This window comes from Rhineura floridana, chromosome 10, assembly GCF_030035675.1.
Source record: "Rhineura floridana isolate rRhiFlo1 chromosome 10, rRhiFlo1.hap2, whole genome shotgun sequence".
In the NCBI taxonomy this organism is placed as follows: domain Eukaryota; kingdom Metazoa; phylum Chordata; class Lepidosauria; order Squamata; family Rhineuridae; genus Rhineura; species Rhineura floridana.
In genome coordinates, this window is record NC_084489.1 from 87,171,813 (window position 1) to 87,199,560 (window position 27,748).

Below are 27,748 nucleotides of genomic sequence, written 5' to 3' on the forward strand. Positions count from 1 at the left end.
TGTGGTTGGAGTCTTGGCTTGACCTCCCCTAAACACCTGGTTCCTGTGACATTAACCAAAGGTGGGGTGGGTCTGTGACGTCCTTCCCCAAGCACCACCTGTGAAGCTCTCACTTGTGGCTACCAGCAGACAGGATCGTCAGGTTTATTCTTACCCTTTACAGCACTAGCACCGATCTCAAAAGATCTCACTGCTAGGCAGCACCACCCGACATTCTGTAACCCTTTTAGCCAATAGACTGTGCCTAGTCTCTGCCTGGCTATTGCGATACCTTGTGTCTATGGGTATAGGTAATTCCCAAACCCCCCTGAAGCCCCTTGACTCTGAAGCATACAGCCCTGGGTTTCTCTGTGGGACTGGATACACTTTCCTCCGATCCGCCGCTGCCACCATTCTATACAAACTGTTCAGCCTTGGTTACTTTGCTATTCCCCCTGGTATGTGTATCCCAGCTGAAGGAATCAGGCTTTTATTTAACCAAGAAATATTTATTAAGAATTAGAAACAACAAGATTACTTAAGGAATGTTTCACAAGCGTATGGTTTCATCTATATTCTGTTATGTACTTGACTTCTTACTAATTGCCTCAGAACTCCGACTCACTCTCAACAACACCAACGTCCAAACACCACCTCAGAGCCACCGCCTCAATTCACCACCAAACCTCCACCCAGATTCAACTGTCATTCTTCCATTTATACCCCCAGCCAATCATTCAGCATTCTACTGCTCATGTACTCCCCCTTCTCTTTCACTCCACTTACCATATATTAGGAGGCACTGTTTTACAGTGGTTCCGTTCCTTTCTCTCTGACAGGCACCAACAGGTAGCATTGGGAGATGAGGTTTCAGACCCTTGGCCCCTCACTTGTGGAGTGCCACAGGGCTCTATCCTCTCTCCCATGCTATTTAACATCTATATAAAACCGCTGGGAGCTATCATCAGGAGGTTTGGGCTGCGGTGTCACCAATATGCTGATGACACGCAGCTCTACCTCTCCTTTAAATCCTCACCGGAGTTGGCTGTGGAGACCTTGTCCAAGTGCCTGGAATCCGTGAGTGGGTGGATGGGAAGGAACAGGTTGAAGCTCAATCCTGATAAGACCGAGGTGCTGCTTGTGGGTGACAGAGGAAGGTTGGGTGTTGTTGACCTGAGGCTTAATGGGGTGAGCTTACCCCTGAAAGATCAGGTCCACAGCCTCGGGGTTGTTCTTGATTCCAAGCTGTCCATGGAGGCGCAGATTTCAGCAGTGAGCCGGGCAGCTTGGTATCAACTACACCTCATACGGAGGCTGCAACCCTACCTCCCTATTCATCAGCTCCCACTGGTAGTACATGTCCTGGTCACCTCGCGATTAGACTACTGCAATGCGCTGTACGTGGGGTTACCCTTGAAAACGGCCCGGAAATTACAATTGGTGCAGAATGCGGCAGCTCGGTTGCTTACAAACAGCTGCCGCCGCGATCACATCACGCCAGTATTATTTCAACTACACTGGCTTCCAATTGTTTTCCGGGCCCAATTCAAGGTATTGGTGTTAACCTTTAAATCCCTATACGGTTTCGGTCCAGTTTACCTGAAGGAGCACCTCCAGCACCACAAATTAAGCCGCCCAACTAGATCAGCCACACAGGGCCTTCTCTCAGTCCCACCAACGAAAACAGCTAGGTTGGTGGGGACTAGAGAGAGGGCATTTTCAGTGGTGGCCCCCACTCTCTGGAACTCCCTCCCGTTTGATCTTCGCCATGCCCCTTCCCTGAATACATTCCGCCAAGCCTTAAAAACTTGGCTCTTTGGACAGGCCTTTGGGATCTCTGGGGTGGGCTAATTTTTTTTTGTGATTGTTTATTGTTTTTGTGGAAATTGTTTATTGATTGCCCTACATAATTTATGCCTGCATCATTGTTGACTGCATTGTATTTTGTTTTGTAATCATAGTGTGTTTTATTGAATTTTAATGTGTACGTTGCCTAGAGTGGCTTCGGCCAGATAGGCGACACAAAAATTAAATTTTATTATTATTATTATTATATCTTCTGTATAACCAGCACTTACCATATTTACAATATAAGCAGGAACATCACAGGGTCTTTTCCTGTGACAAATGCCAGAGGGTGTCATAAGCAGTAGCGTAGTGACAGATTCAGACGTGCAGGATCCCTTCATGATAGTCATGCCACTCCCCCTCATAGCCAGGTCCCCTCACTGGATTCTCCACACTCTTTTGTCCTTCCCATGTGCACCTTCTCCCAGAACAACAGATGTCCCTAGGAGCCCATCAGCATACAAGGGGAGTGTGTTAGTGTGTTAGCTACTGAGAAGAGTCTGCTCAGTGGGTGGTTCACCTTCTTTCACTCTGATTGGCTCCAATCAACAGGAAAGGACAAGGAATCATGTAAGAAGGTTCCTCTCACTGGCTAACACACTCCCCTTTCATGCTGATTTTCTCATAGGACGCTGCTGACATAGGGACATTGCTGGGACCCTGCTCCCAAAAAAGTAAGGGGTCTAAGACCCCCAAGACCCTGGACCACTACACCCCTGATCATAAGCCATCCCTTCTGAGCCTACAGCATTGCAGAATTACATTGTGTGTGGGTCAGAATATAATTAAAATGAATGCATCACTGATCCACAGGAACAGTAATGCTTATGACAGAAAACTCTCAGCAGAAGGATAATTCCAATTTTATAGGCTACCATGGCAAGCCTGATTGTGAAAGAGAATCTAGATTCTACCGAGGGCACACATGAGACAAGGGCTGGAAATTACTGAGGCCCACCAACAGGGGTGTAGTCATCCAGGATCTCGGGGGGTCTTAGACCCCTTACTTTTTTCAGAGCAAGGCCCCAGCCAGGACCCTGTGACTCCAGCATGCCACAATCAGCATGACAGGGGAATGTGTTAGCCACTGAGAAGTCAGTGATAATAAAACCAGTCTCTGAGAACCTGCCACGTCTGCTGCCACCTTCTGAGACTGCCAATGATGGGAGACAGGGCCTTCACTGTTGCAGCCCCCTAGATTGGGATTTCACTTCCCCAAGGAGTGTGCCTGGTGCCAACCTTGTTTCCTTTCCTTTCCTAGTAGCCCAGACCTTTTCAATATGTGATATGTTCACCTTGTTTTATTGCTTGGCTCTTTCTTCTTCTATGATTTATTTTTTTACAAATTGTTCTAAAGGTGTGGTTTTACCGTTTTAAAAAGCAGCGGCATGACTGCTCACTGGGACAGGATATCGCCAACATGTCACCCCACTGCTTTAAAAATTGCACTGGCTGCACATTAGCTGTCGGGCCAAGTTCAAGGTGTTGGCTTTGCTGTACAAAACCCCATACAGCTTGGGACCAGGAAGCCTGAAAGATTGTTTCACCCCTTATATACCCAGCCGATCGCTGCACTCTGCCGGTGAGGGCCTCCTGCAGACACCATCTTATCGGGAGGTCCATTCTACGAAACACAGGCAGCAGACCTTTAACATTATGGCACTGACCCTTTGGAATTCCCTCCCCTTAAATTATTAGATAGTTACCATCTCTGTCACCTTTGTGGTGCCTACTGAAGACCTTTCACTTTCAACAAGCTTCTTGAGCAGAATAGAGACCTTCTCCCAGCGTGCATCTCTTTTGGAATTACTTTTTAAGATGCTTTTATTTTATTTTAAAAATCTTTTAAAGATGTTTTTAGTGTTTTGTCCTTTGTTTGCCGCCCTGGGCTCCTTCAGGCAGGACACCAATTCAATTAAAAATATTAATACTTCAGCTGTTCTGAGAACACATGTTGTAAGAAATATGTGTAAGCACCGTTGCATTCCTTATTGCAACATTTGGAGCATTTCATTTCTTGTCATTGCAACTGCTGCCTTTGTAGTTGTTGTGTCCAGGAGTGACAGTGCATTTGTAGCCCCAGCTACTTATGGCGAGGAGTCATAACTGAACAGCAGCCAACATATGACTAATGTAGTATTTATATGTCCCCTGTCCTGTTCTGAGTTCAGGGCGGCATATATATAGTTCCCAGGCCACCTCCAATCCAAGTCCAGATCTACTTCGCTCTCCTCCTTTGACACATTGAGAGACACATGCTGAAAACATGCGACAGCGCCCTTTGCGATGCATGGGGAGCTTCTGCAGCTGCGCTCCATCCTCCCACATTCCATGATAGGATTAGGACACCTTCTGCAGCCCAAGGGCTGCATTTCCTCATAAGGAACCTACTGAGGGCTGCATGCCTGCCATGGGCAGGGCCAAGAGGTAACCACGGGTGGAACAATGGATATGACTCTTACCCTTGTACAGTAGGTTACATTCCAGCCACATAGAAATCAGAGACTCTCAGCTCCCCACACACCCCTCTCTGTCCTCTATCGAGGCCAGCAAAAGGCATTACCACCACAGACTGATGTATTCCAGCCAGGCAGAAGCATTTCAGGAGGGGGTGGAGCAAGGTCAATGAGGGGTGTGGCCTGGGAGAGTCCTGTGGGCTGCTGGATAAAGCCTGGGGGGCCTAAGGTTCCTCACCTCTGCTCCCAAACGTGAACTTTAGCATAGAAGAGGTATGCACTACGAAGCAGGAAACAGCAGCAGCAAGAGAATATTGCGCAATTTGATGAAAGAGATGCTTAACATTTCTGTTTTTTCATCATTGCATCACGGGCTGCTGTAATCATTCCTGAAGGCAAGCATTCAGGGACGCCTGCTCAAGAATGCTACCGCTGTCAGGCATTTCTCTCAGCTTAGGGAGAAAGGAAAGAAGCAGGACACTTGCAGCAGCTTCAGTTGGGAACATACGAGACCACAGTTCTTTGACAGAGCAAGGAATCCAGTACCTTTCCAGCAAACCGCTCTCTTTTTAAGAGAAACAGACATGTTTCTAACCCTCATGTCCCAAGTTTGACAGGTGGGTGGGGGCTGCTCACCTGTCAATCACTGAACATAACAATGAAGCAAGCCTAGAGAGAGAGAGAGACTAGGATGATGTCAGCCGTTTCCAGGAACCCGTTTTGTTGGGAGATTCTAGGCATGGGCAGTGTTTGAATGCATAGATTTTTGGGTGAGAGCCAGGAGGCTGAGATGGAAGGTGCGTCAGAAGAAGGAATTGATATCCGTTTGTATTTATTAATAATCTGAATTCAAGTAACATTTCTACCTATATTATATTTTCATAAGTGTCACACTACCCGTGAACATACCTGCACCGAAACATTCAAGGGTAGCATGACACTTATAGGCAAGGCAGGCAAGGTGAGGCAAACCACTACAGCAGTAGCAAGAAAGTACTTGGTGGAGGCAGGGCAGTTTAGGGAGCTGCTTGGAGTGGGGGGGGCGATGATGACCTGCAGAGGGAGTGGGGGGGGAATGGCAGGCCCGGAGCTTGGCCTCACCAGGTGGGTGGGATGCTGGCCAGGGGAGGGGTGCTCTGGTGACCCCTGGGGTGGTGGAGGGGGGAAAGGAGAGGGGAGTTCTGGCACCCCTTCAGATGGGGGGAAGGGAACCTCTGGTTACACCTGGGGGAACAGGAGGGACAGCTATGGCAAAGTGTGGGAGGTGGGAGGCTTTGGTGACAGTAGGCGGGGTTGGCAAGCAAAGCGAGCAGGGGTGTAGCCCCTAGTAGATACATAACATCGTGCATTTGTTGTTTTTGTTTTCTGTAAATCGCTTAAGAGACATTTTTATACATTAAGCAGTATAGAAATAATCTAAATAAAGTAAAAATAATTGGGTGTTAGAACAAATTAAACCAGAACTGTCACTAGAAGCTAAAATGATGAAACTGAGGTTATCATACTTTGGACACATCATGAGAAGACATGATTCACTAGAAAAGGCAACAATGCTGGGGAAAATGGAAGGGAGTAGAAAAAGAGGAAGGCCAAACAAGAGATGGATTGATTCCATAAAGGAAGCCACAGACCTGAACTTACAAGCTCTGAACAGGGTGGTTCATGACAGATGCTGATGGAGGTCACTGATTCATAGGGTCGCCATAAGTCATAATCGACTTGAAGGCACAAAAAGTAAAAATAAGTCAAGTGACCTGTTTCTGCCCACATGACCAGGCAAGAGTCAGGGCTTCCACAGCTCCGTATGTGGCGCTTTGGCCCAGCAACATCTTCACCTGCAATATCATGTGTAGGGCAGGTGGACGTAGCACAGCTAAAATGGCCTGACAGGCCAAGTGGGGAGGATTTAGAGCTTCACAGAGCTATCCTTCAGCCCTGAAAGCTTTCATGGGGACAAGATGTTCTACCAGATGATGCATTCCCCAGCTGGCCTTTATTCAACCAAGAAACAGAAAGGAAGTACATGGCACTGCGGATCATCTTCACAGCATTGATTATTTAAAAACCCCACTGTACAACTGAACACAATTTGATTCAAGAACAAGGTGGTGGTCATGAGGGGGTGGCATACATTTTTGCAAGGTTGGGAGCAAGTGGACAGAACTGAAAACACACAGAAGAAACCAAACTTTCAGCATCTCAGGCTACAATGTAAAAAAGGTTGTTTTTAAGCAACCCCTAAAGAACTTCCCGGCTGTTCAACTATTCCAGGAGACATCGGCTGACTTTCCCTGTGCCTCACCTGCTCAGAACAGGTTGGTGAGTCCTCAGACTTTAATATAAAATGGAACTGCCCCTCAAGCAACGAGTTCTTTTGCAAGTTGGTCGTAACGGGAACAGATATCTCTGGTGTTAAAGAACAAAGTCTTTCCAGCCCCACATGACCACTCAAAGAGCTGTGGCTCTTGGACATGGCAGGCTGTTTCAGCACCTTGAAGCCTGGTCCACCTAGAAGTTAACAAAAAACAGCTCCCCGATCACAGCCAGCAACAGTGGACTCCAGGGAAGGGCCTGAATTCTAAGACTGGATTTCCAAAGCAATCTTGCCTTGAGTTCCCTACATGAAATCTTGTGCCACAATCGGCAAGTGTCTTTGCTGAGGCTGTGGCACAAACAAGTGTTGCTGGGGGGGGGGGGCTGGTTCAAGGTCAGCCAAGAGCCCAAGGGCCCCATCCTTCCCTCCTCCACTCGAGGCGTGGCGTTATTGGTAGGGAAGTGCATTCAGGAGAAGTCAACGTTATTTGACAGTTTTTACCAGATGCTGAGCATCCAAACTCAGGAGAGCCCTATCTTACATTCCCAAGTGTCTCCTGAAACACCGCACTTGATTGTTGCTGGACTGGGGATTTTAACGCATCCTTTCAGCACAGGTTCACAAGGAAAAAGCTGGACTAGATTTGGCTACAGATGAGAATGCTGGCAGAATCCAGGGCTCTGCACCTGAGAATCATCCTGGATATGTGGATTGCTTTTTGATTATAAAATGCACATGGAGTAGTTTCAGGGGCTGTTGCCTCAACTGTATTGCAATGCTTCACATTAAGATATCGTTTTGCAGAGATTCCTTGGGTATTCTTCTGATACTGTTTTTGATCCCTTTTCCCTGTGCTTTGCTGTACAACAGGCATCTGCCAGGACACAGTTCTGCAAGCGATCGCAGCTCCTTTCTGCAGGCTCATTCCTTTTCCACCCTCCTGGTTCTTTCCTTCCTGAGAACAGCTCCCTGAGGTTTGGCTCTCCCCCATCCATTAGCTTGCCGGCTGCTAGCAATATCCCCAATCAAAAGCCTGCCTGGAAAAGGCATAAATACCAAACGGTTTGTGGATTTGTGTCAAATATGTTTGGGCCCCTCGTTCTATGGCCCAGCATCCCAGACAGAGCCCACCTGGGGCAAGGCCTGCCTTGCAGGGCTGCACCAAGAGGATCCGTTTCCCAAGTCTGCTTGACAGGCCACTTCAGTCCGAATCGCTTCCTTCCTGCTTTGCAGAGCCAACCGCCGACGCCAAGTCCTCCTCCTGGCCTCTCAGCCTCTCTCCTATGAGGGAAACAGACACACCACTCAGCAATGGTTGCCGTCCTGAACAGCTGGAGCAATATGCTGTGAAGCTAGCAGGATGACCTCAACAGCTGGGCTGGTTACCAGCCAGCCTCCTGCACTGGGCAGGTGCAGCATCACTGCTGTAAGCCTGAAGAGGCACAACGTTACCCAGGCACTCCTGGGCAAGTGGGATTCCACTATGACAGCAGATGAGGAACCCTCCCAAGGTTGTCTATATGCAGACACCATGCAGCAGACCACCAATCCCTCTGGGAGATGGGAATAAGCCCCCAAATAACCAAAGAGGGCTTCATATTTAGGTATGACATTTCCATCCCTCCTTTTCTATGAGGGGCACAGGAGGGCATACATCGCCACTCTACCTCCTTTTTAAAAAACCACACAACAACCCTGTGAGGTATGTCAGGCTGAAGAAGCGTGGCTGGTTCAGTCACCCAGTGAACTTTGTAACCGAGTAGGGTTTGAACTTGGTTGTCTCCAGTCCTAGCTCAATGCTCTGTCCCCGACATCACGGAAGCTCTTTCCCCGGTCAACTCCAGCCCTAGAAGCGGGAGCCTTCGAGAGAGCAAAACCATCCTGGGAGCGTGGCCAGAACGCAGGAGTCTGGAAGAAGGATCCATCCAAGAGTCATGGAAATCTGGCTCCTTTCTTGAGGGTTGGCTTGTGACTTAAGCACAAAAGAACTTAAGAGGAGCCAAATGCCAGTGGCCCAGCTAGCCCAGCATCTTGGTCTTGCAGTGGCCAACCAGATGCCTCTTCTGGGAAGCCCGCCAGCAGGACCTGAGCACAGGACAGCAGCAACCTCCCTGCCTGCAATTCCCAGCAACGGGTATTCAGGAGCAGGCCGCCTCCAGCAGCACGCATGGGGAAGGGCCGTCGCTCGGAGGCAGAGCACCTGCTTTGCACACCGGAGGCCCCACGTCCAATTCTCAATCTCTCCAGGTAGGGCTGGGAATGCCCCCTGCTTGAAGCCCTGGAGAGCTGCTGCCAGTCAGTACAGGCAGGACTGGCCTAGACAGGCCAAGGGTCTGGCTCCGTCTGAGGCAAGTTATGGGGCAAAGAGGGGGGTTGTGCAGGAGCCACCGTCAGCGGGGAAGGAGAACTGTTGGACGCTCGGCCTTTCGAGTCAGGGACGTCCTGCTCACCCTCCGCCAACCCTCCGGCTTTGCTTCCAGCCCCGTCACTCACGTATCAGCTCCGCAATGGCCCTTTGCGTCCGCTTCTCCAGCTTCTCCAGCCTCCTGGCTACGTCCCGTTTCAAGTCCCTGGGGAGCAAGAGGAGGAGGCTGAAATGCGATGTGCACATGGAGCGGCATGCGCAAGAAAGAGGGGGAGAGGCAAAGCCAGGAAAGAACCCCTCATGCGCCAGGCTGGGGCGGCTGTGCAACATGCAAAGGGGGAAAGCGCAAGGGAGAGAGAAAAGGCCCTGGCAGAACTGAATGGCCAGCCCCTTGAGGAAGCGGCGTCCTGATTTGGGGCTCACTCAGTGAGCATTAGTGTCCAGAGCAGAGGACGTTGCAGAAAACAACACACACACACTCTGACAGCTACTATGTTCAGAAACATGTGCGGAATGGCGGATGCCTCCACACCACTATTTTATTTTGTTTAAGGCAGGCAAACTCTAGAAAGATCTTGGTCACCGAATGTGGTCAGCCTCTGAAAAAGAGCTTTAAAACTTCCTTCCTAAGGTGCCAAGGTTGCCATTTGCATTTCCCAATACAAGCCACACCCAGACACGACCAGTGATGCATCCATACGGTCACTGTGACCAGAAATTTAATTCTGGCAACCCAAAGGGAAGGCCTCCCATACGCCTTGCCACAGGAGAGGGAGATATTTCTCAAAAGCGGACAGTGACGTACAGAAGCAGCAAACAGCTCTTTCAGAAAGGCACTGGGCTGTGTCTGGGATACAAAATCAACACAACACAACGGAAGGCAGGGCCGTAGCTCAGTGGTATAGGGTCTGCCTTGCATGCAGAAGGTCCCAAGTTCAATCCCCGGCATCTCCAGATAGGCAGAGAAAGGACCCCGTCTGAAAACAGGGGAAGTCACTGCCAGTCAGTGTAGACAATATTTAAAGTCATGGACCAAGAGTATGACTCAGTACAGAGATGTGAAGGCCCAGGGGGAAAAAACTGGAAGTTAGGGTTTCCCCCACGCCCAATTTTTCCGTTTTTTGTCCGGGCCTTCCCACCTCTAACTCAGTATAAGGGGAATCCCTTCGTTTCTTAAGAGAGGGATTCGCAGACATGCCCCTGCACGGCCTGCTTGGGGCTCCTTCCTGCAAAAAAGCCTCACACGGTGGAGGGTACAAAAGGGATGCCCTTGCTCCGCAGAGGCAAAGTAAGACTCCCTGGCTGCCAAAAACAGTAGCTGGCTACCAAGCTCACTGAGCCAGACCATTGGTCCTTCAAGCTCAGCACTGTCTGCACTGACTGGCAGCAGCTCTCCAAGGTTTCAGGCAGGGGGGTCTCTCCCAGCTCCACCTGGAGATGCTGCCAGGGATTGAACCCAGGGCCTCAGCATGAATGCCTTAGCCACTGAGCTACAGCCCCTCCCCAAGTTCATAGAATCATAGAATAGTCGAGTTGGAAGGGGCCTATAAGGCCATCAAGGCCAACCCCCTGCTCAATGCAGGAATCCAAATCAAAGCAATCCCAACAGATGGCTGTCCAGCTGCCTCTTGAATGCCTCCAGTTCAGCCAAGACATGCGTGTGGGTACAGCATTGAGGAATCACGGCACAACCAACCCTCCTCTGGGCCTCCCCCAGGGACCATTGCGGGCTGCATGAAAGGGTTCAGGGCCGATTCTTTCCCTGCTCACAGCCGGCTGGATGTAGCCCCTGAAGTAATTCCTTCCTGCTCTTTACCAGGATGCCCCAACTCCTTGTCCTTTGTCGACCTCCAACTGAAAAGCAATAACCCACCCTGAGCCCTAGGGCCCATCAGCGCAACTCAAGGCAGCCCCACAATTTAATAAATAAAAAAAAGGCTGACGATTTCCTTGATGTGACAGAAAAGGGGAAAGGAAAGCAAGCCAGCCCATGTGTCCTGTTCGCTGCTGGAGACGGCTCTGGGAGAGGAAGCGCCAAATGGCAGCTGGTCCAACCAGGCCGATGGAGAAGGCCAGGCCGTCTCATCTTCCCCCTGTGAAGCAGCCAAGCAGCAGGGCCATTGAGACAGACAGTTCTGGGAGGGAATGAATGCAAACATGCTACATCTGCTGGGAACCTGTGTACCAAGGCCAAACCACAGCTGGCTTTTCAGCTAACCCTCCTGAAACTCCCCGGAGATTTGCTAGAGTCTGCATTCAGAACGTGAGAAGAGCCTGGCTGCTGGATCAGGCCAGTGGCCCATCAAGTCCAGCATCCTGTTCTCACAGTGGCCAACCAGGTGCCCCAATGGGAAGTCCACAAACAGGACCTGAGGGCAACAGCACTCTCCCCACACTGTGCGGTTTCCATCAACTGGGATTAAGAAGCATACTGCCCCCGACAGTGGAGGCAGAACACAGTCATCAGGACTAGTAGCCACTGATAGCCTTATCGCCCACAAATTGTCTAATCCTCTTTGAAAGCCACCCAAGGTGGTGCCTGTCGCTGCTTCTTGTGGGAGCAAATTCCATAGTTTAACAACGCACTGTGTGACGAAGTACTTTCTTTAGTCTATCCTGAATTTCCCAGGTGCACGCCAAGATCCCTTTGATTGGGGTGGCTTTTTTAAGGCCTTAAACAGCCGTGCAATCCTTTTAATCCTCAATAGCTGCTGTGCTGCCTCCCTGCCAAATGCCTCCCGAAGCTTCATACTCACCAGTCGGGTTTTCTGGGCGCGAGATTTGCCAAGTCCTAGGGAAAGGAGGTGGTGGGGAGAGAAAGACACAAACGCAAAAGAACTCCTTGTTAAGAGCTGCTGATCAGCTTCACAACAAAACATTTCTTTAAAGAAAAAGACAGTTTTAATTGACGTGGGAGACAACAAAGGGCCAGACATACCACTTCTTCAATGATGGGCTCAGGTTTGGCAGCCTCCAGCTGGTCTTTCACCTTTTCTTCCACTAGAGGGCAGAAAGAGACAGCAGAATGTTACAGCGAACTTAACTGGGGCAGGGAGGAAGGCAGAAACAGGCAAGGAACGTTGAAGGTCATCTGAGAGTTCCAGGTGGAAGTCTCCGGCTATCGCCAGTTAGGCTGGAGCAGGGAGTGCAAGGCAAGGCTGTATCTCCACCAGTCATGGCCAACCTGGTTCCCTTCAGATATTTTGGTCTACAGCTGGGCTGGAGAGGGCACCAGGTTGGCCAAGGGCTGATCTATCCGTTAAGAACCTTCAAGGAATCATAGAATAGTAGAGTTGGAAGGGGCCTATAAGGCCATCAAGTCCAACTCCCTGCTCAATGCAGGAATCCAAATCAAAGCATTCCCGACAGTCCAGCTGCCTTAACCGGTGCTGCTTCTCTAAGAAACCCTCAGATGAATTAAAGGCACCGACTTCTTGCCACAGAACTCTAGCTCTCTAGCGGCACTACAACTCCCACAATGCCTGGAGGAAAAGCCACAAGAAGCCGGTTGGACAGGTGAGGTGCAGGTGCGCCCTCAACTCCTGCTCACAACTGTGTTTGGAAAGAGAAGGGCTGGTTCTCAAACGCTCTGGTGGGACCCTTGGAAACCGCCTTGAACAGGATGTATCCCCTGTGGTTTATGCAGGCTCCCAGGGCAGGTGAGGAACACCTCTGCAGGTGCGATCCTCGCCCTGGACGGCATTAGCCAAATTCCTGAAGAATAAGCCTATCAGTGGCTATTTGCCACAATCACCGAATGGAGCTTCTTTGCTGTGCACAGCAACAGACGCTGAGGGGCAAACAGAGAGGGCTCCTGCGTTCATGCCCTGCTTGGGGACTTTCCACAGACACCTGATCAGCCGCTGCTGGAAAGAGGATGTTGGATGAGACAGAACTTGCGGTCCCTTCCAGCAGAGGTCTCCTTAGGTTCTCTGGTCTGGATGCCCACTCACCGGAGGCAGGCTTGGCTTGTGGCACCACCCGCCCCTTGAGCTCGTCATCTTCTGGAGTATAATTCCGCAACTTGAGCTCCCTGGAAAAGGCAAGAGGGAAAGAGAGATGTTCCAGTCTTCATTTGCACAAGGGCAGCCTCCGAGGAAGCGCACTCCCCTGGTCACCAGCAAAGAGCAGCTATTTTTGTCTGGCGGGGGTTAGAGAACCCTCTAGGGCTAGATGCAGACAATGGGCCAGGCACACGTTGTCGGGTCAGAAAGGAGAGGTTGTGCCTGGTGCTTAACAGAGGAGCAGCAGAAGGAAAGAAAACACGACCTCTTTGTGACCCAAGCAGGCAGTTGCACTGGGCCGGAAGGGGGAGTTCCAGCTAGTGAGGCCTTAGCTCAGTGGCAGAGCATCTACTTCTCATGCAGAAGGTCCCAGGTTTCATCTCCAGGTAGGCTGCTGCCAGTCAGGGTAGACAATACTGAGGGAGATGGGCCAACAGCCTGACTCTGCATACGGCAGTGTCCTGTCTTCCTAGCGCTCAGTGGAGCAGGAGCAGCAGGGAAAGGAAGCTCATTTGCAGCCCAAGCACGCATTTGCTTGGTATGCATTTTCTGGGGGGGTCGTTTACAGTACCCAGGGATTCGGGGAGCAGGCAGCAGCTGTGCCACTTAGCTCTGTAGGCAGTGAAGAAGCGTAAGAACAGGCATGTCGCTGCATCTGGGGCTTGGGTTGGGAGGAGGGGGCATGGCACAGAGAGGCAGAGAACGGGAGGAGGCTGTGCGGTTTAACTCGGGCACAAGCACAAGAGGGACAGTCAGCACAGCACAGATCCGCGCCCAGCTATCAAACCCTTCAGAAGCATGCCCCGCCACAGGAGGTGTACGCTGCCTGTGCACTTATTTATTTATTTATCATTTAATTTGTATCCCGTCCTTCCTCCCAGCAAGAGCCCAGGGCTGCAAACAAAACACTCAAAACACTTTAAAACATCAAAAAAACCCCACAGATCTTAAAATACATTAAAACAAAACAGCCTTAAAAACATTATTAAAAAACATATTAAGCAATTCTAACACAGACGCAGACTGGGATAGGTCTCAACCTAAAAAGCTTGTTGAAAGAGGGAAGTCTTCCAAAGGCGCCGAAAAGATAGCAGAGATGGCGCCTGCCTAATATTCGAAGGGAGGGAATTCCACAGGGTAGGAGCTGCCACACTAAAGGTCCGTTTCCTATGTTGTGCAGAACGAACCTCCTGATGAGATGGTATCTGCCCAGAATGCAGTAACTGACTATCGGGCTTTTTATTTATAAAAACAGCATCAAAACACATCAACGAAAACAACATTTTCAAACTATTTTTTTTCAGATTAAAAAATTACAGCTATATAGTTGAGGCAACAATCAAGATGCTTCTTCTTGCTCCACTCCTCACCGTGCTGAAAGTATAATCAAAATATTCAGCATAACAAAATATTTCAATTCAACTCAACAGCAAGTATGGAAAGTTCTATTCCTTTTCCTTTTCCTGAGGAAGGGAAATGGCCCTCTGGAAGAGAGGCAGCTGTACAGTCTGCTCCAGCAGTTAGCCTTAATCAGCAGAAACAGGGAATGCAATATCTAAATCATTCATTATTCACCACCCTCGAGATCATGTAACATGCCATCTCTGCAACTCACTTACCTCAAACACTATTTTTACAGGAAAAGCAAGTTTCCCCATTGTAAACAAGCAGGACTATCCCTTCTGAGAGAGGGGGAGCACACAGTCTGGACCTTGGCTCCTGATTTGCAAACAGCAATTCGCAGAGGAGCAAGCACTGACCACTGAGCCAGGATACGGCTTAAATCACAAATAGAGAGAGTATATAAACAGCAACGTACGTGTGCTTTGGTGTCTCTCCCTCTTCGCTGTCGCTTCGCAACTGCTTGATCTCTGGTGCACCATCATCTTTATTCTGAGAAGGGAGACAAATGAGAAAATTAGGGTAAATGGGAGCACCCATCAAGCCTGAACTTTTCCTAGTGAGAGACATCAATGAGAAAACCAGTCTAATGGATGAACTGCATGTAAATGATCCTGCAGGCCACTAATCTGTACCCAAGACTCTTTGGTTTTGGGGCTTAATCTCATTTCAATCCCCTACCTGCAATTTCCCACTGTGACTTGCATACACAAGAGAATTGGGGGGATGGGAACAGCATGGGGGAAATGAATTAGCTCCCTTGCAGTTGCTGGGTTGTGCAGAGAAGTTCTACTTCCATTACTGCTGTTGCTTAACCCAGTTCAGCAAAGCAAGAAATAAAAGTGGGGTGGGAGATAGAGTGGATGGGATGCTTCAGTGTTTTGGTGGTGGTTTTAAAACAAAGACAGACAAATTGTTTTCTAGAGCAGTGGTTCCCAACCTGGGGGCCGGGACCCCCAAGGGGGCCGCGAAGTAATCCAGAGGGGGCCATGAACAGTAAATAAATGAATTATTTATTATTATTTTTTAAAGAAGTCTTCACTCCCTCGACACTGTCTGCTTTCCGCTGCCGCTGCAGATGACACCTTCCCCTTGCTCCAAACAAGAGGGGAGGCCTTTTGCTGAAGCTCCAGAGCGTCTTTCAGGCGCACTAAGGGCAGGCATCTGCCTATAAAATACATGGCAGATGCCAAAGGAGGCTGAGGGTGGAGCTACCAGGAAGAAGAGGGGATTACTATCACTGATTCCCATCTCCTTGCATTGCCGCTACTGGCAACGCCCTTACTTAGAATGAGAGGGCTTCTTGTGAAGCAAAAAGAAGCAAGCCTGCACAGAAAGGCTGCTTTCCCCCTTCCTTCCTGGCAGCCAGCCTGCCTCCCTGGGGGGAGGGGGTCATGAATTTTTTTCAGCTTATAAAGGGGGTCCCATGCTCATAAAGGTTGGGAACCACACTGTTCTAGAGCATGACAAACGTCAAGATAAAATCTGGCACCTTCTGCACTCTGATATAGCTGCACTGAACACATATGATGAGGAAAGAGGGGGAAGCAACTGCTTGCAGAGCTCTGCCAGGTTTGCACCTTGCTCTGTGTCTGTACAGCTGCATGGGAGTGTAGAAGGAGATGTTTGTTTTTCAAAATGAAGCCTTTAGCAGCCTCCCACACAGCTGTCAAATGTGGGAAAACTAGAAGAATGGGAAACCCAAGAGAACCAAGGTTTAAGTATTGCCATTGGACCGAGTAGGTCAGGTGTCAGGTCTGGGAGGAACTCCCAGAAAGGTAGCAGGAAAAACCACCACACCAAGCTTTGTGGCACCTTAAAGACCCAACAAATTTGTTATGGCAGAAGCTTTCGTGGACTGCAGTCCACTCCATCCGATGCACAAGATGTTATCCCGAGGTACAGGTCTTACCCAGACACTGGGGGAGAATTACGAACAGCGGGGTGAGAAGGCAACGAAATACAGAAAGTGCAGGTGGTGATAATGTTGTTCTTAACAGTGATGGTTCACACACACAAAAAGTTGTTGATAACAGACACATCCTGGCATTGTTAAACCCTAGAATCAGCAGCAGAACTTCAACACTGTTCTTTGTCCAAAGCTGTCTGGGGCTGATGGGAATTGTAGTCCAAATCACCTAGAGGGCAGCAGGTTGGCGAAGGCTGGCATAAGGCATCAATGCCTGTGTCAGAAAAATCGTGAAAATATGATATGGAGGGTAGGGAAGATGCTTTTTCATCAGCATGAGAGGGGAGCAAACCATGAAAACTTTGGCTGGTTTCCCCCATAAAATGGTCCAGAGTACAAGAGGAAGCCAGTGCAGCTATCTACAGCCTGGCAAGAGGCTGCGCTCCTGCTTCCAGTCAGCCAAACAGAAGGCCCACACAGGCCTGCAGCCCAGGTGATGAAGGGAGAGAATCTGGAACTATCCTGGCACACTGTCTCCGTGCTATCTCTGAACATAACCAGTAAAAGGCCATCTAGCCAATCTAGGCCATGCAATGAGTCAGAACACACAGCAAAACATGCCATCCCACGCACCAGTTTTTCTGAGCCCTGCTTGAAAATTTAGGTGACTTGTTGACACAGCAGATCTGGCCCCTGTTTCAGAGAAGTTTCTGCCCAACTTCTGGTGTTTTTCCTCCCCCTCCCCCTCCCCTTTCTTGCCCTTTCCAACAATATTGTCAGTTTTGTCATCCATCTGGGATCTTTATCAGACTGGGGGATTTACAAGGCAAGCAACCCAGAGAGTTACGCCTGTTGCACCTGCAAGCAAGCAAGACAGACGGCAAGAGAGTTCCATTTGGCTGCAGTATGTCAAACAGGCAGCAGATGGCGACACAAGAGCCAACCACATGCTCGGAGGCGGCGCCACATGTGCTCTCTGTTCCTGTTCAAGTTGCCAGCCCCTTTGCTCTGGAGTAGAATCAGACATGGCACCTGACAGGTTAGACCCAAAACACAGCAAACAGCAAAATCCATTTTCTAAAAATCCCATTAATTCTTACTTGGAATATACAGAGAGCTATTTCCTTTGGACATCCACTAACACAAAATTTGTAGTTTGTTTGTGTTTTTGTAAGGGAGGGAAAAAAGCAAGCAGGAAGCCCACGACTTCGGGATAAACTTGTCTTTGGAGGATGCTGCCTCACCTGCTCACGAAAGGTAGTTCAGGGGAAGAGCGTGTGCTTGCATGCAGAAGTTCCAAGGGTAAATCCCTGGCATCTCCAAGTAGGACTGGGAAAGACTTCCTGCCTGAAACCCTGGAGCTGCTGCCAGTCAGTGTAGACAGTGCTGAGGTAGATGGATCATTGGTCTCACTTGGTATGAGGCAGCTCCCTATGTTCCTAAAATTAAATCATCCTTCAGAGCTTTCTCCATTCCTACACTTTCCTACACTTCAATGACAACAGAAGGTTGATGTCACTTTAAAGTTGATAATGAGGACATTGAACTTGTCAAGGATCAATGCCTTGGCACAGTCATTAACCAAAATGGAGACAATAGTCAAGAAATCAGAAGAAGGCTAGGACTGGGGAGGGCAGCTATGAGAGAACTGGAAAAGATCCTCAAATGCAAAGATGTATCACTGAACACTAAAGTCAGGATCATTCAGACCTTGGTATTCCTGATCTCTATGTATGGGTGTGAAAGTTGGACAGTGAAAAAAGCAGATAAGAGAAAAATCAGCTCATTTGAAATGTGGTGTTGGAGGAGAGGTTTTGCATACCATGGACTGAGAAAAAGAAAAATAATTGGGTGTTAGAACAAATTAAACCAGAACTGTTACAAGAAGCTAAAATGATGAAACTGAGATTATCATACTTTGGACACATCATGAGAAGACATGATTCACTAGAAAATACCATAATGCTGGGAAAAACAGGAGGGAGTAAAAAAAGAGGAAAGCCAAACAAGAGATGGATTGATTCCATAAAGGAAGCCACAGACCTGAACTTACAAGATCCAAACAGGGCGGTTCACGACAGATGCTGTTGGAGGTCACTGATTCATAGCGTTGCCATAAGTCATAATCGACTTGAAGGCACATAACAACAATGACAAACACTTCAAAGGTTCTGCAATGACTATCACCACCAATGGGCTATTAGAGATAATAAAAGCCTGAAATTCTACCTGCACAGCTAGTTTTCACACACCCTCCAAATTAGACATTCAGTAAGAACAAATACAAGGAGTAAAAAAAAAACCCAGGGGTAATGCAGCCAGAGGTCAAGAGAGCAGAGCTTGGAAAAGTAATTTTTTTTGAACTACAACTCCCATCAGCCCAATCCAGTGGCCCTGCTGCTGGGGCTGCTGGGAGTTGTAGTTCAAAAAAAGTAACTTTTCCAATCTCTGCAAGAGAGGCTCTTGCTGATGTAAGTCTAGAGTGCTAGCAACCTCTCCTCAAGCCGCATGCCCCAAAATATGGGAAGCGGAGCGAGTGGCTGCTTCTCACCTCCCTGCGAGTCTAACAGGGAATGAAGTAGTACAAACACACCCCATGCCCAGCCCCATATGTCTCCACCAGAATCCTCTGCATTGCACAAGGGATGTTATGGTAGCCCCCAGAGTAGAGAGGATCAGGTGACAGACAGGCTGGAAAAATTCCAGGTACCCAGAAATCTGTTATTGGCAATATTCCTTCCAATCTCGGCAGGACAGACGCCTGTAAACTAGATGGCAGTGTCTGAAAATTTGCCTGTGATTTGAAATGTCCCCCTACCCAGCTGCAATCATTTTGGAAAAGCATGCAGGACTGAAAGATCCTTCAGCAATTCCCATCTACAACTGTGCTTATCTCCTTAGCTGGTTTCCAAGAGCCAGCTTGCCCGAGAGCATGTTTTAAAGCTAATAGTTCCTGCCGCTTGCCCTGTATTGAAATCATAATCCTTGTCCAGTCACAGCAGGTTGTTATGGAAATGATGGGAACTGTCATGACCCCCAGACCCTCAAGGTACTGGGTTCATGCATCAGACTCAGACCCCCACCCTTAGGGAAATGAGACTGGAACCAAAAAGCTATTACTTCACCCCTGCCAAGGCTGTGTACGCTCACAACAACCCTGCAAGGTAGAAGGTAGGCTGCCACCACCCCTGTATACTGGTCCACTCCGAGCCAAGGGATCTCTGAGCCCAGAAGATATATAAAACCAAGGTCCTAAAAGGCAAGAGTCACAGTTACACTCCTTGCCAGGCACCTCTGGTTTAACACTTAAAATCCAAGCCTTTAACTTCTTAACCCTCTTTGGTAGTTAGTGACTGAGATTGGTCAAGGTACTGAATCCAGAACCACCCCTTCTCTCAATTGAACACACCAGGTTAAATAGAAGTAGCTTTATTAAGATATATAAGTGCACATAACATATAGCAGCAAGTAATTCTTTAAGACCATTCACCCAACAGGGGTTTAGGTTCTTACAAGAGAATTCATACACACAACAAGAAAATAACAAACTAACTCACCTAACTACTTACACACGAGGTAGTTGGTTGCGTGGCACCTCTCCTAAGAGAGATGGATGTTCAACATAAAGCAATGGAACCAGACATAGGTTGCCTTCCCATAAACAACCCCTGGAACCACAAGGCAGAAAGGTTTGGAACTCTGGTGCCAGTCAGCATAGGCAGAGAACAGAGAACAAAGGCTATGGGTCTCTAGCCCTATACTTAAGGGAAAAGGATCCTAACGGTCCAAAATTAATTGACCAATCAGGAATTGGCTGATGTAACTTTCTTCTCGATGTTTCTCACATTTTCGCGCCTTCAGGCCCCCTCCCAACTGTGTTTTCCAACGGTACAGGCCAAGGATGACCTCGGGTACCAGGCACTTGCTAATCAGCAAAGATAAACAGGTGCAGCTTGTTAAGGCTTCTCTAACCATCTTCAGCTGGGAAGTGAAACTCAGATTTGCAAATTGGCAAAGGCTTGTCTTTTCCAACTGTAACTGTCTCCCAGAGTCCCTTACTGGAGCCAAAGTATTGCTATTAGATTTTTAATAACTCATGACCATTACAGGTTCATGACAGGAACCATGTTACAACTTTGCACAGTAAAATCAACAGGTGATATGGGTTCTGGTGGCAGCAACTGGAGGAGAAAGCAATCTCCCATATCCTTTCTAGTCCAGGAATAGGGAACCTCTTTCAGACTGAAGGCCACAGGCAAAAGCAGGCAGGACAACACGTGAATTTTACCTTTGTACAATAGGCTAGTTTCTATTTATTATTTATTTATTATTTGATTTCTATCCTACCCTTCCTCCCAGCAGGAGCCCAGGGCGGCAAACAAAAGCACTAAAAACACTTTAAAACCTCATAAAAACATACTTCAACCCCTCCAGTACAAACAGAATTCTTGAGGGGTGTGTGTAAAGAAGGAGCTCATCTTATTCCATGCTGGAGGAGGACGTTTCAACAACTCCAGAGAGCCTCTAAAGCTCAGTGTGAAAATGAGAGACCACCCCCACCCCCCACCAGTCTTCTGCATGTGCCCAAAGATTTGGGGAGAGGGAGGGCAGGGACCGCCTGCTAACAGGCAAGCCAAGGACCCATTGGCAAAGGAAAACAAACCTGGATAGCTTGAAATTCATGTTGTGCAATAAATGGGGTGTTTTTCCCAGTGCAGAGCAGACGCCCTGGGAAGCAGGAGGGAAAGAACCTTTGATATTTATATTTTTCCTCATGGTGGTTTCATGCCACTTCTAACCTCCCACACACACACACACACACAAACACAGGAAGCAGGAAAAGACACAACTGTTGTCATATGAAGCTGACTTGCACCAAGGCAGGCCACTTATTTATCTATCCATACCACCAGTCCTTCAAGTCTAGCACTGTCTCCTCTGACTGGCGGTGGTTCTTCAGGTTCTCGGGCAAAACCTGTTCCCATCATCTGCTATCTGACTCTTGAAATAGAGGTGCCAGAGATTGAACGTGAGACTTCTTGCACACGAAGATGATCCGCCACTGAGCTATTGCCCCCCCCATTCCTAGTCAGCGATGTGGGGTGGAAAATTCCCAGTGCTTTATTTTTCTGCAGAAAAGTTTCCATTTCCTATGGTCATCAGTGACAATGGATAGATGCCAACTGCAAAGGCAGTTTCAAACTTTTTAGCTTGGTTTATTAAATACAAGTAAAACAAACACACTAAATTAGATCTCTTTCATCGGTTTCACATGCAAACTGAACATTTTCTGAGGCAATTTACTCAAAAAACCCACATCACTGCCCCCACCCACACACAAAGGCCCAAATCTCTAAGACTGACTTAATGCCCTGTGCAAAATCCCCTGGATAGTGACGATGTCACCTTTGACCTGTTCCTCTTGAATTGGGAACGTCAAGGATTGCACCTGGGACCTTCCTGCATGCGTGCAAAGTGATGGCTCCTTCTCCAGGGCTACATACAGCTGATCTCCCTTCCCAGAAGGAAAGAGACTGATGATTAACAACAAAAACATCTGAAATGCTAGCTGGCTTGCACTTAGTCATTCACATGGTTGGCAAATCTCCTCCAGGTGACCAGGCTGGGATCTTAAAAAGGAGATGTCCCATGCCCCCACCACCTGCATTTTGAGCCATAAATTGCTGACGCAGGTATTTGTATGCAGCCGGGCTATTTAAGAGTTTTTGTAGGCTAGCAATTTCTGTGAGTTTCTTTGCAGGGCTGCGGTAATAGGAAAGGCAATTTCCAACAACCTCCTCATTCCTGTGTTACAACACTTGTTTTCCTACCAATTAAATTTCAAACATATATATAAATATATATGGCATCCTCTTCTGTAGGACCTTTCCTTGTTTTGAAGGTGTAATCACACAATTTTGGTAAAAGCTCTTAAATGCATTGTTTTTTTAAAGGAACCGTTTCCTCCAAACTTGGGCATCCAAAAACCTCCTCTCAGACTTTGTATTTGAAATGTAATCCCCAGATAGCCAGTCCATGGAAAAACTGAACATCAGTTATGCTAAAAATGGAGGTGGGGAAAGTCACAATTATCAATTTCAGAATTGGAGAATATTTTCAGCACCATGGAACCTTCAGTTCAGGGTTCCTCAGGATTCGATTTTATCCCCCATGCTGCTTAACATCTACATGAAACCAATGAATGGGGTCATCCGGAGATGTGGAGCACGGTGTCAGCAATATGCTGATGCCATATAACTCTATCTCTCCGTTATATCTCCAGGTGCGGCAGTGGATGTGCTAGACTGATGTCTTGCCTCGGTAATGGACTAGATGAGAGCCAATAAACTGGTGCTCAAAACAAACAAGAATAAGGTGCTGTTAGTGGCTGATTCCCTAGGCCAGATGGAGGGGATGTGGACTGCTTTTGATGTTGTTACCAGGGCTGTGGAGTCGCAGCTGTGGAGTCAGAAGCAATTCTGGGTGGTCGGTAGAAATGTACCGATTCTAGCTTCAAAATAAAAACTTTCATAGGAATTTAGGAAAGTTTTCTTGTTCAGAAATTTTAATCAAATTAATATATTTTACGTTCTATCAATCTAGCCTGATGATTCGCGTGGTGGTGATGAAATGCCTTGTGCTACCATTTTACTACAGTAAATTTGTTATCACTAGTTAATATACATTTGCCATTTATGAAGGAGTTGGAGTCGGACAGTAGAAAAATAGAGGAGTCGGAGTCAAAAGTTTGGCGTACTGACTCCACAGCCCTCGTAGTTACGCTCTCTGAAGGAGCAGGTACATAGCTTGGAGGTACTTCTAGATCCATTACGGTTGCTTGAGACTCAAGAGCTCTGTGGAGAGAAGTGCCTTCCATCAACTTCAGCTGCTAGCCCAATTACGACCCTGTTTGGACAGGGATAGCCTGACCTACTGTCTATGCTCTGGTAACCTCTAATGAGATTACTGCACTGTGTTGTACGTGGGGCTGCCTTTGAAGGCGGTTCAGAAGGTGCTGGTGCAGAATTCAGTAACCAGATTGCTCACCAGGGCAAGATGGTCTGAGCACTTAACACCAAACTCTGGCACTACTGCACTGGCTATCAATTAGTTTCCAGGCTAAATTCAAAGTGCTGGTTTTGACCTATAAAGCCTTATACAGCTCAGTACCTCAAGGAGTGCCTCTCCCTATATGAACCGACCCAGACCCTGCGCATTCAGCATCTGCAGTCCTTCTGTGTGTGCCTCCTCCGAGGAAGGTGCAGAGGATGGCAACATGAGAACAGGCCTTCTCAGTGGTGGCCCCTGCTTATGGAATGCTCTTCCCAGAGAGGCACGCCTGGCATCACTATCTATCTCCACGCGCCAGGCAAAAACATTTCTCTTCTCCCAGGCATTCGGCTCTTAATTTTGACGTTGTAGCCTCTTTTAAGGGGTGGGTTGTTCCACCATCTTATCCATTTTTTTTTACTTTGTATTTGTGTTAGTTTTATATTGGTTTTAATCTTTTTATTGTATGTTGCTTTGGGTTCATTTTTATGAAAAAAGCGACTAATAAATTTAATACATTTAAAATTCTGCACGGTTCCTAGTTTGTTCTTCCTGGCTTGCACAGAAAGTGGCTCAAACCTACCCTACTTATAAACACTGCAGAGGGAGAAGCTGGTCGGTCTCTCTCTCTCTGTCCGTGCGCTTTAGCTGTCTGTGGAGAGAGAGATCTACAACAGTCCTGGTATATTAACAAATATTTAAGTCAGAAGCAGCTATTTATATATATGATGTGAACACACATAACAGGTTAATTTCGAACAACACCAAGGAGTCGTTTGCAGATGTAAATCACATGCTTTGCACATACTAATTAAGCATTCCCACTTGGGTGCAAGACAGATCTAACTGTGCATTTTTGGAGTTGATCATTAACCTAGTTTCTCCTAGTCTTTTCTCCCCCCCCCCAACCCCTACCTCCACAATCCCTTTATAAATTAAGCAAATAATCCTAGTTGCAAAAAAGACAGGGGATACAGTTCAATAATATAGGCCCAGCTAGCCAAGCCAGGGTTTGCATTTCCCCTTTAAAAAGAAAAAAGAAAAAGAAAACAGACTCTTCACATACATTTGATTTTGCACTTTCAGAACCGGAAGATCCTTGAAGAGGCTTAGTTCTTCACAAAGGGAGTTAAGAGATCCCTTTCAATGCTGTTATCTTTGAATGATAAGCTTGGAAACAAGAGAGGGAAACTAAGCTCTGGTTGGAAATCCAACAATCATTAAAAGTGACCTTGAATATGAGCAACTCTTGCCCAGCCAAACACAACAGAGATACGGTCAATGGGCAGCAAGTCACTCAAGAAACACAGAATCGTCAAGCGGTTACAGAAGAGTACAACTGACCTCTTGGCTAACACCAGGAAAAATGAATTCTACAGAAACAAGGAGGTTGGTTAATATTCCAACATGAAATCAGTCAATGCTTCTGATAATGAGTGGCAGGTAAAGGGCACACTGGCTCAGGTTGCAAAGGAAAGGGGTAGCCACTGCCAAAGTTTCAAGGAATTCGACAAATGCATGGAGGGAAAGGCTACCAAAGGCTACTAGCCATGATGGCTATGTTCTACCTCCACTGTGGGAGACAGTATGCTTCTGAATATCAGTTACTGGGAATTGCCAGTGGGGAGAGTGCTGTTGCGATCTTGTCCTGCTTGCAGGCTTCCCAGAGGCATTTGGTTGGTCACTGAGATGCTGAACTAGATGGGCTACTGGCCTGATCAAACAGACTGTTCTTCACCCAGACTCTGAGAGCCAGTGCGGTGCAGTGGTTAGAGTGTTGGACTGCCACCTGGGAGACCCGGGTTCGAATCCCCACACAGCCATGAAGCTCACTGGGTGACCTTGGGCCAGTCACTGCCTCTCAGCCTCAGAGGAAGGCGATGGGAAACCCGCTCTGAATACCGCTTACCATGAAAACCCTATTCGTGGGGTTGCCATAAGTCAGGATCGACTTGAAGGCAGTCTATTTATTTTCACCCAGACTCTGGCAAGCCGCCCAGAGAGTTGCAGGAGTCGTCGCTGAAAAGGCGGCTGTGGTGGGCCTTTGTCTGATACAGCAGCCAAGCTCTTCTTAAGTTTGTATGACCTTTGGGGGAACTAGCCAACAGCTGCTTCCTCCTGTGGACAGCATCCACACCCAGCTAATGAACAAGGAGTCTCTTTCCCCGCTCCATTGCCGCAGCTGGAAACCTGACTTGCAAGGCTCAACCCATCCAGCCAAGCCGGCACAGGTGATTTAGCTCCCTCACTTGTCCTACCAGGCCTGACCTCCAGCCTCAGCCAGCTGCCTCTCCCTGCCTCTGTGGGCACTTCTCCTTTGCCGCCCCAAGGGGCTCCCACCCCAGCTATTGACTTCTCAGAGGAGTGACCCCATGTGCTCCCACACATCTAACATTTTAAAAGGCTTTCTTGCCCAAAGAGCTTAAAAACCAAGTGGCAAGTAGCAGCAAATATAAATAAGACACCTGGGATTAGATCATGCACCAAGTCACCAAAGAAGAGGGGAGCTGTGACACAAAAACAACAGTTGTGTCTTGGCTTGAGGCAAATTAAATCTGCAAGAGAAAAGCAGCACAACCCATCTTAAGGTAACCAATACTTAACCCGTTCAGAGGGTGAAGCCAGAATGGTGCTCTCCAAAAGCTGTTGGACTACAGCTCCCATCAGCCCCAGCCAGCACAGCCAATGTAGTCAGGGTAGCCCAGCAACATCTGGCAGGGCCGGTTCCAAAGGGCGGCCAGGTGGGGTCCTGGCTGAGGGCCCCTGGGGCTACAGGGGCCCCTCCCCTTCTGCAATTCGCTGCAGGATCACTGCTTCAGATCACACAGCGAGAGCTCCGGAGCCCCCGCCACTCCCTTGCTTTAACTTACCTTTCTTGGCTGTTGTGCGGTTGGGCACGCAGCACTGCCCTTAACCAAGATGGCGGCTGAAGCCTCTGCTGCCATCTTGGCCAATGGCACGCATGCGTGCTACGCTCATGCATCTCTACCATGAGCCAAGATGGGAATGGTGGGGGCTCCAAAGCTCTCACTGTGCGATCCGCGGCAGCGATCCTGCCGTGAATAGTGGAAGGGCACTGCTGGGGCCCAGGGCAGGCTTGTGCCCAAGGGCCCCTGCATGTCTGGGGCCAGCCCTGTCTGAAGGGTACCACGTTGGCTATGTGTGGGCTAAATTTTTGTTCCTTCGTGTGACCCCTTATAAGTAATCACTACAAGGAAAGACAGAGAGAGAAGTAGCCAAGAGTGAAAAAGTTGAGGGCAAGGTGGGAGGTGGAGAAGAGTAGAAAAACACAGCACGCTTATGCAGGGAAGGTATTTTGCTATAAAATTCCTTATTTTCTAAGTACTTGTAAAATGTGTTTAGAAAGTCCTCTCACAGTCTTGTTCCACATATGTTATCCACAATTAATCCTCTTTCGCTTCTTTATTTATACCAGCGTGCAGACTGGCGCCAACAGATTTAAAAACATGATAGCAGTTTTTCAAAGCTGTCACATCGTCTGCACTGAAGGAGAGTTTTCACCACCTTTCCTGCCCTCTGCTAGCCCCGAGACATGGAGAGCCCAAGTGCCTCTTTGACTCTGAGCAACACTCTATTGCCAAGAGCCAGATTCTGGAGGGGGGGCGGAGGAGGGGTGGAATTTGAATAATAGCTTCAGCTTTGTTCAAGAAATAGCTGGCGCAACTACTGGATCCCCGGGAGGCGTTTACTCCAAGAGAGTCAGCAAACCCCACCACCACCAGCTCACAAAGAAATTTATTTATCTATTTATTAAGTTTGTATTCCAAAGGAGCCCAGCATAGCAAGCATCAAAATGTTAAAACAACACAACTCAAAATAAAACAAAACATATTTAAAACAATCTAACAACATTTAAAAATAATTAGGAACCATCTAAGAAGTGACACAGCAGGGGGAAAAATCCCATTACCTAACATACATGCAGCACCACAAGCCTGGCTCAAAGGATATAGACAATTTGGGACGGGGAAAGCACTTCAGAAAGAAGTTAAAAAAATAAGGTGAACACATGCATACTCCACATGCCACCTACTCTTCTGTGCTGGACCCCAAGGCAAATTTTACCTAAATTTACCCCTTATATACTCAGTCGATCCATGTGCTCTGCAGGTGAAGGCCCCGCAGATACCATCTTATCAGGAGGTCTGGCCCGCAAAACAAAGGAATCGGGCCTTGAGTGTTATTGTGGCACCTATCCTTTGGAATTCCCTCCCCTTAAATATTAGGCAGGCGCCATCTCTGTTATCTTTTCGGTGCCTACTGAAGGCCTTCCTCTTTCAACAAGCCTTTTAAGTAGAGACCTTATCTCAGTCCGCATCTGTGTTGGAATCTTTTTAAGATGCTTTTAAAGATGTTTTGTTTTACTATGTTTTAAAGTCTGCTTTTAGATGTTCTAGATTG

At 48.0% G+C, this 27,748-nt stretch overlaps 1 protein-coding gene across 2 annotated transcripts in view; it reads right to left on the reverse strand.

Moving 5' to 3' along the window:
• Positions 1 to 6,259: 6,259 nt before the first annotated feature.
• Positions 6,260 to 27,748, reverse strand: part of CCDC12 (coiled-coil domain containing 12) — a 30,466-nt gene continuing 8,977 nt past the window's right edge. Inside the window, exons 2-7 of one of the 2 annotated variants that reach the window (XM_061587046.1) lie at positions 14,786 to 14,859; positions 12,916 to 12,995; positions 11,901 to 11,962; positions 11,719 to 11,753; positions 9,091 to 9,167; positions 7,716 to 7,878 (exon numbers count right to left, since the gene is read on the reverse strand). In XM_061587046.1, coding sequence (XP_061443030.1) covers positions 7,799 to 7,878; positions 9,091 to 9,167; positions 11,719 to 11,753; positions 11,901 to 11,962; positions 12,916 to 12,995; positions 14,786 to 14,859 — 408 coding nt within the window. In that variant the 3' untranslated portion in view covers positions 7,716 to 7,798. Of the gene's footprint in view, positions 7,879 to 9,090; positions 9,168 to 11,718; positions 11,754 to 11,900; positions 11,963 to 12,915; positions 12,996 to 14,785; positions 14,860 to 27,748 lie in introns of both variants that reach the window. The other variant, XM_061587045.1, reaches the window with a different exon arrangement.